General features: G+C 30.0%; 1 protein-coding gene across 2 annotated transcripts in view; it reads right to left on the reverse strand.

Moving 5' to 3' along the window:
* Positions 1-15,880, reverse strand: part of LOC148279624 (uncharacterized) — a 199,718-nt gene that overhangs the window by 20,422 nt on the left and 163,416 nt on the right. For both annotated transcript variants that reach the window (XM_088229673.1, XM_088229674.1), the window contains 3 exons: positions 10,225-10,467; positions 6,466-6,627; positions 2,169-2,279 (listed from right to left, as the gene is read on the reverse strand). In XM_088229673.1, coding sequence (XP_088085799.1) covers positions 2,169-2,279; positions 6,466-6,627; positions 10,225-10,372 — 421 coding nt within the window. In that variant the 5' untranslated portion in view covers positions 10,373-10,467. The remainder of the gene's footprint in view (positions 1-2,168; positions 2,280-6,465; positions 6,628-10,224; positions 10,468-15,880) is intronic.

Below are 15,880 nucleotides of genomic sequence, written 5' to 3' on the forward strand. Positions count from 1 at the left end.
CCAGACAGCTCATAAAGTAATCACGATTCTTTCCAGGAAATTCACTTACCTTATCCTTACTGGGTGCTATTAACTCCTATCTAGTACCTGGATCAGTTACACGAAATTATAAATAATAAAAAGTGTATTTTTACTGCGTCCAATATCTTCACCAAAAGTGTAATATACAAGCTTTATTGCACTTCCTGCGTGAGTCTTGATGTATTTTATAACACTGACATACAGTGCACGTTAATATTTTCAATATGTACCTGCAGTTTCTTTTAAGTAGAGCAACGTTTGGGTACCGCTTTGAGTCATAATAATAATCGGGGAAAATTTATTATTATATGCATTCTTACACTTGAATACTTTAGTTTTATTTTCAAAGATCGTTTAAATGATTTATATTAAAAGCTTCCTAAACCCGTTTCTTACTAACGCATGACGGTACAAATTTGTCCTGGAATAAAATAACTCCCTATTTTTTTTTTTTATTTGTTTATTTTTCCATACATATATTTACATAGAATTTTAATTACAAAAATACACATTAAAAAAATACAACTTAAAATTAAGCTATAACATAAAACGGAAAAAATGCCCACAAAGACTTCAGCGTCTGAGCGTGGGCCATTACTTATTTAATTATTTATAAGTTTATAGCATATAAATATGGAATGACATGACCATGAAAAGAAAAAAAAAAGAGAAAATTAACATATGCTGATATTATGAAAACAGGAGTTATTTAGGAGTTATTTTATTTTCTAAATCTCTTATTTGAAAATGAATTTAATGAAACTAATCATTGTTGGTTCATATTTGGACATTTTAAAGAGTTTTGGCCATTTTGAAGCAATTAGTTCAAAAAAAGGGCCGCGATTACAATCGCTAACTTTATCTGTACATATCGTGACGGTATAAACTATAAACGATATTTATGTACGAAAATGTGAATATTTGTATGATAATTCAATGTATTTTCATTGGTTACCCGTAACTGAATATGTTTAGAAAAAAAATGCAAACACATTATTTTTTCATGTAGAAACCCTAAATTTATTTTGTATGTAAAATTGAAGATAAATTTTAACTTCCTATTAGAATACGGATCCTCTGGGGGTCAGTTTTGCGTAGAGTTATCGTCTGTTTGGCTGGGTAAAATTACTATTCCGTTACAAATCTTAATATTATAATTACGATAGCAAATAAGCTTTTTTTAAAAATGTTTTTTGTGGTTTGATCAAAATGCGAATCCTTTATTTATTTTTGTAAATATAAAATATTGGATAAATTACAATTTATTTACAAATTTGCGCCACTGTTTTTTTTTTATATATAAAGGGTTTAACAAAAAAAAATATTTATCGTTTTCAAGCTATAAATAATACATTTCAAAAATAAAAAGTTCAAATCCTTTACTAAATCTATGTTCAGGGATCATAGGATTAAGCTTACTTTTAAACACTGTTTTTCTGTAGAATATTATAGTTTTGTGTCATTTTAACTTGTTAAAAATTGGCATATTTATTTATTTCATTTTTAAAAAAATGGTTTATTAACAAACATAACAATTCCTTTATGTGCTTCATTTTTTTGGCAACAGATTTCTCTAGATTGTGTGTAGTCTGCCCAACTAGGTACTAGGTACAACCTATTTGTAAAGCAAACATTTTTGTATGCAAAACATGACTAGTACGATTTTGATTATCCATATTATTATTTTTGAATGTGTTTTTTCTTCTCACTTGTCTCGATCCAAACCCAATCATCATTTTCTGCAAATGTATTTAATTGAATTAAAGTCAGTTTAAAAATGTTCGGGTAATACAAAGAATATTCTGGGTTCTAAAAACCTGATTTTTTTTTACCCGAATTAAAAATTTGTGGCAGACCCGTGACCCAACGTCTAGTTTGACTCCTGTTGGTGTCGTAATTTACAGAGATTTTTAATAACGTATTATTGGCAATTTTTTTATTCATATTTGTACATTAACAACCTATCATCAAATTCCAGTTTGGTGTTTTCGGGTACACTCGTGTAGAATAAAATTATTATTTCGATACTGAAATTCCGATCATAAAATTATTCCTTTAGTTAGGGAGTCGAATCTGAGCAGTTTTAGTATGTGTTTGCCTGAAAAACATTTAAAACTATGTCTTTTATAATATTAAAGATAAATTACCTGGAAAATTGATCTCCTTGGAAGGGTGAATAATTTGTCCACTGAGGGGAAGAAACACCATCGGGATCTTACTGACTCCATCTCCACTCCCAAAGTCTGCCAATGGACACTCTGAAACATATAAATTAATTTTAGTTTTACTTTTCAGACATACTGCAGTGTGTTTTATATTCAGTTTCCCGTGAATGCAGCATGTTACCGGATTTTCACAAAAATTATAAAAGTACTATGACGCACAAAAATTGAGTGAAAAATAAATTAACTGGATCTGTTAATAAAGGGTATTTTTTGTATTTTGTTACACAGTTCATAAAATGATCACTAAAACAAGCCAATGATAGGTCATAAGTCCTATTAATTTTTAGATTTTTACATTCCACAAGGATTCTTTCATCTCATGTGAGATATCATCACCATCATACCCTTATCCGCAACCAGTTGTGCATATCAAACGGTTTGGGTAAGTAGAAAAAATTACCCTCACCTGACACGTTTAAATACTGTTTAATATATATATAAGTTTTAAAATAATATTTTTTTAAATAAAAATAACAGTAAGTTATTTTTCTCAGTATTCATAACTTCAATATTGGTTGTTTTTGGGCAAAAGCTTTTTTTCCTTTTAATTTTATTGCTATTTTTGCAAAATGTATTCCATGATTAACTAAAAGATATTTTGCCACAGCAAATTAGTTCCTTAAAACAAGGTTTTGCCTATAAATGAACCGATTGGAACATTAGGCATAGTTATCATTCTGGCTTGCCAAACCCTTCGCATATTGGGCCTATTCCTAGAAAGAAAAGAAAACTGTCAGTGTTTTTTGTGCCATTTTGTTTCTTCAATATATAGATAAATGTATGCATCTCTAAATAATAAGATCTTGTAGCAACACATTTGTTTTAAAATGGTTAAATGATATTATTTGACAATTATTAGCCATGAATCTATACACTTAAAGAAAGTATTCGTCCATTAAGATGCTTATCATTTATTTTATCTAGAAACTTCACAGTACAATTAAATGGTTTACTTTTACGGCGCGTAAGAAAACATTTTTTGTATCCCTTAGCACTGAACTTTTTTATTAAATTACAATAATTAGCAACTGCTTTTTTTAATTCACGAATAATTCACAATGCTAATGCTAAATATTCCATCACTATTACATATTTTAATTCACTGGGGAAGAATTATTTTTATAACTTTTTAAATACAACAAAATGCCGTTAGCACTTTTAGTACCTTTGATAATACTAATTTTCATTGTTGTTAGAAGCATTTATAATTTTTTATCACTTTTTTACTATATTTCATGTCGTTTAATTAATTTTCTTTCGACTTTTCCCATAGCTTTATATTTTAATGTATTTGCAGCATATTACAATGGAGAAACAAGTTTTTGTCGCTTGTTTACGACTAAGTGTAAGTAATATGTAAATTAGGGCTTGGAATAAGTCAGTAACACGATATTTTATTTAAAATTGTATTCTCACTGGTCACATTTGTTTGAAAAGCGCCTTGGCGCAGTTGGTTCGACGGAAATAAATATAGGCTAAGATTAGTTACAGTCTTAGAGCAATAATACGCCACAAGCTAATAAAGTCACCCATACGGACAAAAACCCTTATATGATTATCAACCATGAAGTAAGCTACATTTACCAGCAATACAACGGGCCATAGGTACTCAGGTCGAGAATTGCAAGCGAAAATCGAAACCGTCCGTTTCACGTTTGTTGTTAAACTAAAAACTAAACCAAAAATAAGGAATCATTTTGTTCTATACAATAATGCTCAAGAATCGAGAACAATTAATTACCCTGAGGTTGAAGTGAGGAAACTTGAACGTTTTCAAATAAAATATTAAAATGTCCCTACCAGCACAAAAAAAAATATTTTTTACTGTAAATAGACTATATCTCTTTTCCATGTACCTACAGTTCGCACCAACTATGCACAGAACTCTCCTCTGATTCGCTTGACGCTTAATTATAATGTATTTTTCAATAACATAGACATGTTTAACTGCTCACTTTTAAAACCAAAATTAAAAAACTATTCTATAAAAAAAATTATGTTTCTTTATAAAAAAAAAAAATGCATTATAAATTTAAGTTGTTTCTATTCACTCATATCAAACACACACTCACCCTGTCCATAAACCTACCCTCACACCCATATACACTCACATACATATTCACATACCTACCAAAACCACACTCCACTTTTTTACACACACATCCGCACACAAAATAATTCGCAAACATGCACTTCTATGAATTGAATTCTATGAACTGAACTGGATTTTTATAATTGTATTTATGTGGAAAACTGATTTGGATTTATTTTATTTTTTTTATAAAATTGTGTATATTTTTTTGTATTGCTGTTGTTTTTCTGAATAAACAAAATAAAAAATAAATAAAAAATTATACAACCTTTACAAAAAATGATCAAAATTTTATCGTTAATAATAGAATATGAATTTAAAAAAGAAAAATTATTTTGTTAAATGAATGTAATCCGTAAGGGTTTATAAATAAATAAATATTCGAACCCACTTTATCTGTACAATGGAACATCGTCTTGCAAGATTTTAAAATAACCGTGCCCAGAAAAAACAAACGAAAATTAATTTAACAACGCGTAAAAGTAACATAATTTTTCTATTTGTTATTGGAGTGCCCTAAATTGCTGTTTACTTATTTGGCGTATAATATAATTATGATAGTAATATTGAATAGTGTGTGATCACAGCAGATAACGAGAGGATGAAAGGCGAGTTTTTGGCGCATCAAAACCAAAACCAACCAGCTAAGGGAAGGTAACTCCGACAGAAAATCTACCAGAAAAGGCAAAGGGAAACCACTCTGGTCATCTTTTGCCAGGAATCACTACGGCGAGTACATCAATAAGCAGTCGTCCTGGCTGCGAAATGTAAAATTAGCGCAGGACAGATACATATGCTTTTGCTGTAGTGATCGCCAACGTCAGGGGGACCCGGCAAGGCACTAGAAGAAGAAGATATTGAATACTCTTTGTTACGAAGTATTTTGATGTTATGTATTACTAAAGCAAAAAATTAAGGTGCAATAAACAGCAAACATTTTTTAAAAAAAATGCTAAACTGATTTTAATCCGCCATTGTTTTTTTATTCTTTTACTAGTGTACCTTTTTACGCGTGTAAAAAGAAGTTCCAGTGTATTGTGTTTATTCAAGGTATCTATTAACCCTTCCATTACTTCTAATATACTGCCCAATGTTCGATGAGCCGAGATGAATGCAAACTAAACACTCTGATTGCTGCGGGAAATAACCTAGCTGAGCTTCTGAACTGTATTGATACTCGAAGAGACACTGTTTGATTCATTACAGGGACGATCAAGCAGGCTAAGTTATTTAATGGTGGTATTTAGCTTCTTTTGTTTTTTTTTGTGTCCAACCTTTACGACTATTTTTATTCTTTGTTAATGTTATATTTCAATTGTTATTTTAATGATTCTGATTCTGCTTTTATTTTTATTATTGTTATCTAAGGTGAAAAAAAGTTGAAGTCAATTTAATATAACTTCAAGATAAATATATTCGATAAAACCTTGCATATAACAAAAACAGGGTACAAATAATTTGCAACTATAAAAAATAAAACACTTCCTTTACTGAGCCAAAAATATCCGAGCATTAGGATGTTGTGTAATCATAACACATGCGAAAAATGAGAAATTTTAAATCGGGAAGATAAAATATTCATAGGCAATTACTTCAATTATTTATAGTCAAAAGCGATAATATTATCAATCTTACTGCTAAAACCATAAAAAAAACATAGGCTGACGTTCGCAGCTCTAACAAAAAATCATCTCCCAACAAAGAATCCTCTCCTAACAAAGGCTCGAATGCAACTGGCGTACCATGGCATTGATACAGGTTACTTTTCTTTAAGCCTGCGTGACGCGTGAGTTTGTCTCTCTTGTCCGCGATTATACCAATAGCATCGAGAGTGAGACGTATTTGAGACAACCGTATATTCGGTACTCTTTTATACGACATACAACAAATTAGTAAACTTTTGAATGTAGTAGTGATTCATCTCCGATTTGTTACAAATGCTATTTCGTGCCCAACAACATTTATTATTTAATCATACATTATTTCAATCGATACGAATACCGGAAAAAAACCAAAATTCTTAACTTAGTATTTATTTTATTTACAGAGATACCAAACTTATTAGAGCCAATGTGTACTGGCTACACATGATCGGGTGGGGAGAGGTAAAGGTAATGTTTCACTGACCTGTGACGTCACTAACGCAGGTCGACTTGTCTTCTCTGAAAAGGGGCTGCGTGGCTCCGCAGCGACAGGCACACGGGGGCCCAGCTGCCCCCGGGGGGCGGTCACTAAAGGCTGTGCCCCCGCTGGCTTCCCCGCATCTCGTTACACCGCAGTCCTCGCCGCCTGTTTAGAAAATTAAACATATTTAAAGACTTTATGTACAATCAATTTTAATATATATATACAAATATATTAAAAGTAAGTGATCTCTGGAATAAACTACCGCTTGATGCAAAAAATGTACCTTCTCTGGTAACTTTTAAGAAACGCCATAAAAATTACTAGATCATCCATATAACTCTAGTTTTTCTATATTTCCCACATCCCATGCATTACTCACATCATCACTTAGAAGTATTTGAAAATTAACTTTTTTACGTACAAGAACTATTTTGTCAATAGCAAAAATTGTTGTTTTTTCCATGTTTTAATCTTGACATATACTGTCTGTTTTTGGTTAGTTTAAAGATGTTGCTTATATTCCATGCAATGTAGAAAAATGGTGCTAATTTTAAATTTCCATTTATAACCTCTATTTTCATAATATCATACTAAGACCAATTTTTTTTTATAAATCTATCCAAAAAATAATATATCTACAAAAAATGACTTTTTTGTCTATGGCATCTTCACGCTTATTTTATTTACAAATCCCACCAGTCACAAAGCTCTTTCCTAGCAGTAACATTTTTCTTTTACAACTGTTATTACTCTTTTATTTTATGAAAACATTTATGAACTAAAATGTAATAATCCGTAAAGCTTAAAAAATAAATTTTAAAATAAAAAAACTAACTAACTAAAAACTAATAAAACTAATATATCAATAAATAAATTTAAAGTGAACTTTTTGAAAACTACATTCTATTTTAATTAGTATTAGTAATTATTATTTTCTGTTTTTCTTTTTCTATCTTAAGTTTTTTTTTTCTCATATACCTATTAGTATTTTAAATTATGTAAATTCTAATAAATAAATTACAGTGTAAGTTACTCTCCAAGCACAAGAGCTAGTCTCTTTTTTTGGAGAGTTAAGTCATAACATTTACAAGATGTATAAAAGTAGATTTATATAAGAATAAAAAAAACATGTACCATTTAAGAAAATATATTGATTAATTAAACAATACTTTAAAAAAATGTTCAATACTACATGCTTTACAGCACGAAACGATCTCATTATTATTGAGTAGTTTGGCATAAATTCCTCTTTAAATGCACACAAGTAGAAGAAGGAATTATCTGATTACCAGTCACATTCATTCATATAATAATTACATAGAACATATTGACTGTTTGGCTTTTTCTTTAAAGCAGTATAATAAAATTATTTTTTATTTTGTTTTAAAAATAATATTTTACTATTGTATGAACTCTGATGACATACATAGTTACAATTCAGAGCTGTTCAAACTCTGGAGTCAAATGTCCTACCAGTCACAATGGAATTTCCCATCGCAAAAAGCTTGCTAATGCACATAGTATAATACATTGTACAATAGTAACTTAAATTCATATTTAATTAGATACAATTTTACATATTCAGAGTTTACAAATAAGCGCAAAATAAAAATCCATTAATATAAGGTCTACAAAAAAGTTTTATAAGGTCGCAGATAAAACCAAGACAACTCATGCCTCTGAACTTGCTCCAGCTCACTAGTAAACCCGTTTTTTATTGTTATACCCATAACAAAAACAAAGAGAGACTTAGCTTATTACGGCGACCATAAATGACCCATGCCTGTCAATTTGCCTAGATTAGCAAGAAAATCCGCGATAAGTCTGGGCAAATAAAAAAAAATCCATCTGTCTATCGTTACAGAGTAATGTCTTTCAACCATCGTTCAATTATCAAATTATCTAACACTAAATCACTCGAAAACAAAATACATAACATTTAAAATTAATAATAAAACTATATGTAATCCAAATATTTGCTAAGCTATTATATACTTTTTAAATCTATAACTTACTTTTTTAAAACTATAAGAAATATAATTAGCCTAAAAGAACTTGTAAAAATATATTACGCCATAACTCAACCAGTTTTGGAATATGGAATAATTGGATGGGGATGTGCAAATGACACACTGATCAAGCAAATTATAATTGCACAAAAAGCTTTAATAAAAATTATCTTAAGAGTCCTAATCAGAACTAGCTCCCTCGGTATATTTAAAAATTCTTATGTAAAATCTATAAAACAACTCTATGTAAAAGCTTTGTTACTATACGCACGTAAACATTATTCTCTACCTTCCGTTACGAATACAAGAGTTACTAGATACTCCACCCTAATGCTGCAAAAAAATTAAATAATAAATACAACCTTCGGTCAAAGAGGATTGGCCAATTACTCAGTTAAAGTGAACAATCTACTTCCATTATCCATAAGGACAATTAGTAAGTTCTCACAATGTAAAATTGCTATTAAGAAATGGATAGTGGAGGTGGGTTGCGCACGGATCGATGAGTGGATCAAGCCAAATAGGTAAAATGTGTGTACTATTTATGAAATTTGTTCTATTGGTCTATATAAATTGGTTATGTATTTTTATGATTATTTTAGTTTTTTTTGATAATTAGGTTAATTCGACTAATTACATTTTTTTATTGTTATTATTATGTTAACTTTGTTAAATAGCTAATCTTAGGCATGTTTCACATTATGTAAAATGTTTCCCTCGGCACGGGACACCCCAGTGAGAGAACATTATTCTGTATAAAAAAAATAATACAAACAATGTAAAAGTATAAATAAATAATCACAAAAAAACAAATCACTACTTTTGTCTATTGTATAATCCAGACAGAAAATACAGGAATACATTTGTATGAACAAAAGTCAGACCGCGTTTCCTCTTCAGATTAAACATTATTAAGTATACTAACAAAACCTTCATAAAAAAATCTTCTCTAAAAACCGTTCGGATAAACGTAAAAAAGATGTTATAACTTTTCATTGGTAAGTAGGTATTTAGGCACTTGTTCATGCTTGAATTCCAAAACTTAAAATAATTCGTTTTCAAGTATGGATTATTTTAGCAAACTCTGTTTTTCTCACCAACAGGGGTGCACTCTATTTAAGAATGCGATTTTCAAAAATGTATCGAATATCAGTTAATATTATTTTAATATTACCAAAAATTTAGTAGAAATAAATAAATGAGTAGAAATTATAAGGAATTTAAGGAAATAATCTGATTGGGATTAATAAAAAACGAATGTTGTTTGTAACACTTAAAAACCAACTTTTTTATGCACTAAAAAATAGCATCTTCCTTTTTTTATTATATGCATTCTCCTTGAATGCAACCCTGGTTATGAATAAAAAAAATATTTACGCTCTTAACTGTTTTTCTACTGAATAAATTGAAGATTTTAATATCCATAAATATGCTCGTGGCAAAGATCTACATTTCACTGAAAACCGCACAATCGGTCTAGTAGTCATTCAGTTCATCTAGGACACACATACGAACATTGCCTTTTAATATTTAATTTTCAAACTTCTTCTTGAAAAACGAAAATGTTTATGTTAAGTGACTTTAGTAGGCGCTACTCAGGGGCAATTTTGTGTCTGTATGAAATTGAACGTGCTAATCAATAACGAGCACCCGAGTGATTCCGAAACATCCCGAACGTGAGACGTATTTCTGAGTGATACCGAAGTATTCTGAATGAATAACGTGTCAAGTTATATTATTAAATATTTACCAGTCACAAAGAACACGTCTCCTCCATCGACTCTCGTAACGTTTCGTACTCCGTCGATACTGTCAAGGGACGTCGGGGCGGCGGAGGCAGCAAGCAGGAGAGCCAGCGCCGAGACAGCCAATGAGAGCGCAGCACCTCCACTGCCCATCGCCGTCGGCCAGTCACATCTCTCCGAGCTCGCGCAAGCAAATGGAACGAAGCTCGCGATGGTCCAGGACCAAACAGGTGGACATGACTATGTTTCTGAAAATAAATAAAAAAAATAGAATTACTATCAAAAGGCTTTGCTAATTAGTACCAATAGACTTATCTAATTTGAATCAATAGTATTTATTAATTAGTAACAATAAATATCGTTGGTATACTAGCAAAAAACTTCAACTGTCAAATCCCTGTTTTGAGAATTCAAGCATTTAAGATCCAATTTTACTCTTTTATATGTTATTTAAATATAGTAAGATGTTGAGTGCTCATTCAAGAACATGTTTTTAATTTTTCCGTTTCTTAATTTTGTAATAAAAAAATATTAAGTTATTTAAAGCTTTTAGCTTGAATAAAGTACCTGGTATACGACTTAACCTTAAATTTATTTATAAAACTACAGATATATGAAATTTTATATGACTTAGTGTATTTTGCCAGTTTGTAGAGCGTTAAAAACTTTACAAAACTGCATCATTAACTTAAATCCGCATGTTTTTTGCCAGTATACCCACGTATGTAAACAATTCTATCTGAATTTAAAGATAATTTACGCCACATTTTTTTTAAACGAAAACATTGTTTTAATCATCCTTTAAAAAAGATAAATAACATACGAAATAATTAAAAACCAAATAACATGGAACTATCAGCATAAATAAAGTTCACAACTCAAATTTGTACTGGATTTATTTAATTTATTTTTTTTATTAAGTTTTGAAAAAATGTTTATTTAGGTTTTTGTGATGCAATGTCGCCAAAATTCTATTATTAAATAAAATCTTTAAAAAAAACTTTGTCATAATTTTTGTTTATTACCGACTGGTTTCGAAACCAAAACAAGCTTCTTTATCATAAATGTAAATTAGTAAAAATGAATACTAAATTATAGCTTGATGAAGAAGCACGTATAGCTTCGAAACCGGTCCGTAATGAACTTACAATTAAGTCAATAATCGTTTCAGTATATCCAAATGCTTAAGACTGACAGGATTTCCTCCCTAATGAGATATTCATATTTAAGTTTAAACAACAGAGAGGGAAACAATTTTTGAGAAGGGATTATGTAAGTCTAGGCATTTACAGGGCAATGTTTGTTGCAATGATTGTTGTAATGACTTTGTTGCAACAAATTTAAACAAAAGTTCAGTGTTTAAAAACAAAGTTGTTTTATTTTTATTTATAATAATCACAAAGTTAGTGTTTCAAATATAAAAAAAAAAAATATATATTCTCCTTTACATTTACCAATCTATCAAAACTAAAGTATTAGTTTCCTGGAGATTTTTTTGCGACTCATTGTAATCAAAAAAATATCAACGCAGTAGTAAGCGCAAAACATACGGAATAACAATGTGTTTTAATACAATCTAACGGTTTCTTAAACAGGTATGCGAATTGATATATTAATTTGACGGTATGAACAGAAAAAGATTGTTCGCATATTTACAAAATAAATATTCACACGTAAAATAAAATAAGTCACACATTATTTATGGTAGACAAATCATAAATATTTACTCGAATATGACACAAATTTTTGGCGAGTAAAATGTTTTAAGATCGAACTACGATTAAAAAACATTGCGAGGACTTTGAAGATAAAGACAGTGGGAATGTTTTCAATTAAAATAGTTTTATGAAAGAATTCGCGAATTGCATATCATTATAAAGCATTTTTGTGTTTATCACTTACCAACTGGGTATTAATCATATGCATTGTTTGGGAATTTTAAAACTTTATTACATATTTACAAGCAGGGTATTTTATTGTTTATATTTATTTAATTTATATTTTAAAATATTTATGTGCCTTTTCTTACAACTTCAATTGTACATTGGTCTACTCATACTCAATGTCATATATGAAACAAGGGGTAAAAAAAAGATAAGATTACCAATGAGGAAAAAAACAGAATCTCAAAACTCATTGTACAAGGGATTGAAGCTGTACAATGAGTTACCTGAAGAAATAAAAGAAATAGAAAAAATTGAAATATTCAAAATTAATTTGAAAAAATATGTAATTGAGAAATTTTGATAAAAAAATTGTAATATTATTAAAAGTTTATATTAGTTCTTAAAATGTTATGAACTAACTTAACAAAGCATAAATAAATATTGTTTCCGAAGAACCGATAAAAAAGTGTACTTATTTAAGAAATATGTACCTATTTATTTATTTGATAAATAAATAGATACGTACTAACATTGAATGTGCAATGCTTATATGTTAATAAATCAATTCGACACTCGTCTCCAATAAAAAAGGATACATAAGGAAAAAGAGACAATGGTGTTTATTTGTTTATTTATTTTTGCACCATAGTGGTGAATTTCAGCACAAAACGATCACCCAGGCTTGAGTTTTTTTTGTTCTCACCGAACATCGAACCCGAAACCTTCCGCGTGTGAGTCAAGCGTAATAACAACGGAGGCCGCCGAGTCTGAGGATGTATATAAACCTAACTGGCCAAATGATTTGTAACGTTATTTCTGCCTTCATTGAAAATTGGCAATAAAATTATTTATTTTATTTTATGAGAGCAAAATCATATTATTTCATTATAACTTGCAGAATGTTCATATCGAAGTGCAGTAAAATGTATAAAAAAATTACTCACAGAAAAATAACAAAAAATACATGCTGTTACAATTTGTATAATAACTCAGAGGTTTAACTAAATTAAAGTTGAAAGTCTCAAGTCTGCAAAAACGTAGAAGTAAAATTGACTCCATATTTATGTTTAATTTTCTGAATGGCTTAATTGATGTACCATCGTTACTGGAGCAGGTGGCATTCAATGTTCCAATCCACCGGTTGCGAAGTAATAATGTGCTGTTCTTTGATCAACACAGCACAAACTATGGCTTGCATTCAACAATGTCCCGATAGTGGCGTATTGTAAACTCGAGACAAGATCTGGACTGTTTTGGTGTAAGTCTTTATAGATTTAAAAAATCACTAAGATAGACCGGATCTTGTCTTGAGGTAGTTTTCTTTTTGTCCGAGCTTTTAATTTTATTTACTTCTGTTTTATTTTGTTAGTGCCTGTATTTATTGTAAGAAATTGTATTTACAATCGTTAGAATGGACTGCATAAGTCCGTCAAATAAATAACAAACAATTCCATTAAATACAACTTTTTAAATGTATAAATGTACCACAATTTTCAATTGTACAATGGGTTAACCGAGGCAATTAAAGAAATAGAAAACCAATAATTAAATAATATGTTCTACACAAATAATTTTACAATATAAAATTTATATTTGAAGCACTTACTTTGTGGTTATTCATTATAATGAATTTAAAATAAAACAACTTTGTTTTTAACCACTTATTAGTTATTGTTTCTACCGACTAGTTTGAAAGCTACACAAACTTCTTTATCGAGTGATTTTATCAAAATAATATTTAGTTATTACTTTAAAAATAAAATAGGATAAAATTCATTGGTTAAGTATACCTTGATGAAGAAGCTTGTGTAAATTGCAAACCAGTCAGAGGAATAAATAAAAAATAAGTTGTTAAACACAAAGTTGTATTATATTTATTTTATTTAATTATAACAAAACTTAAATATTTATAGACGTATTTTTTTAAAATTAAAAATAAATATTTGCGTTCTTTTAATTTACCTAAATATTTCATTTTGAGAGCCATGTTCAACGAGTTGTAAATAACTCACTATTAGAACATTGGAATCAAGTTGGGGTAGAGTGGGATTCGAACCACGGACCTTTGGTCAGTGAGTCCGTGACACTAGCCACAGGACCACAACCCGATTTTATTGTATTTTATTTATTCATATTTTTTTCTATTATAAACTATGATTTTAAAATAATGTGACCTCACTGGGGTTACCCGACACTTAACAATATACTATTTCTTAAATATTTTTTAATTTTAGAATCAAAGAAGACTTAATAAACCAAGATAATTAATAAAATGTTCAGACAAATTTAAACACTACTTATTTATGTTTATAATTAATTTATTTACATCTATATTATTTATTACCAAACGCAAAATGAAAGAACAAAAACATAACATAAGATTGTAATATGCGTGCACTGGTTGGATGGGTTTAGAATCAACTCGTTCACTTTCTTGAATTTAATTTAAGTTTATTAAAATCATTTGTGGGTAAATACAGAACAAAATATTAATGTGAACCCAACGATAATAACTGTCCGTTACTAATTCTTAATGAGTAGTGATATTCTTGACTAATCTGTACCAGTTTATATATTGGTCAGATAAGGGCTGTGTTTGTCGAGGCTATGTAAATACTGGCCGACAGAAACTTTCCAATGCTTCATCTTTAGACCACGACTACGTGCTCGATTGTATTCGTCCAGAAGGGACTGATAATAAACGGTAGGTATATTACAAGATTTACATTTGTGGAGGAGTTGATTCTATGTTAGTTTGGGCGAATGAGACAATCCATTAATCCATCATATACGTTTATAAGATTCATAATGAATTTTATGAAAAATACGGTTATTATTTCATTCCGAATATTTTGTACTCATGAATATGGGGGTGTAGATTATGAACTTTTTTTACTTCGAATTATTTACTGTGTCGTAATAAAGTATAAAGTCAATATTTCAAAAAAGAAAAAAAAGATGCATTATGCAATGCGTGTGCTCAAACTACTTACTTAGGTGCGCAAAGAAGTTCATTTTTGCAACAATTACCTTTTTACGCAAGTTAAATAATTCCTGGCGATTAAACGCTTGCCGTTACGATCCGCGAAATAAACAACCTACCGTATCAAAGTAATTTGGCGAAAGTCAATTATAAAACAGTAAATAATACACTCCTCGCAGAAGATAAATCGTCTCGCGAACAATCCCTATCAAGTTAAGTCGTTACGCGGTGTAAAGATGAGGCGGGCGTACTTCAAACTTCACACGTTTCACCGGCGAAGGGTTAAATAGTACTAACTGCCATGGCTTCCCACTGGCACTTAGTTCGATTCGGTTTTACCTTTATTCCGTCTCGTTAAGAAGTCGAACGCCCATTTTTTTTCCTAAAAAACATTCACGACGATCTTCGGCATCCGCAGCGCACGATAATTTCTGACATTGGAACTCATACGTACAAAAAATGCACACGTCAAGCTGAGTTGACGTGTTAATAATAATGATAATATTCTTTTGAAAGTCGGGCCCGTCTTTGGATACTGCGGTATTGAAATGATCATTTGTTTAATTCTCGTGCAAATTAGAATATATGGTATGCACGCAAATTCGTGCGCAGTCTTAAGGCCGAATTATAAGGATCTGAAAACCGTCAGATTACGACTGATTTTGGGAAAATATTGTCTAGATAGTTTTGTATCATATCCTCATTTTGATCTTATCTTCACTCAGATATGTAAATGTTTTTTTTACGTTAGAGGTAAAATGTTTTTTTTGAGAATCTATCGTCTTAAAAGGT

This window comes from Micrasema longulum, unplaced genomic scaffold (assembly GCF_059751315.1).
Source record: "Micrasema longulum isolate JH-2025_06_02 unplaced genomic scaffold, ASM5975131v1 h1tg000692l, whole genome shotgun sequence".
Taxonomy (NCBI): domain Eukaryota; kingdom Metazoa; phylum Arthropoda; class Insecta; order Trichoptera; family Brachycentridae; genus Micrasema; species Micrasema longulum.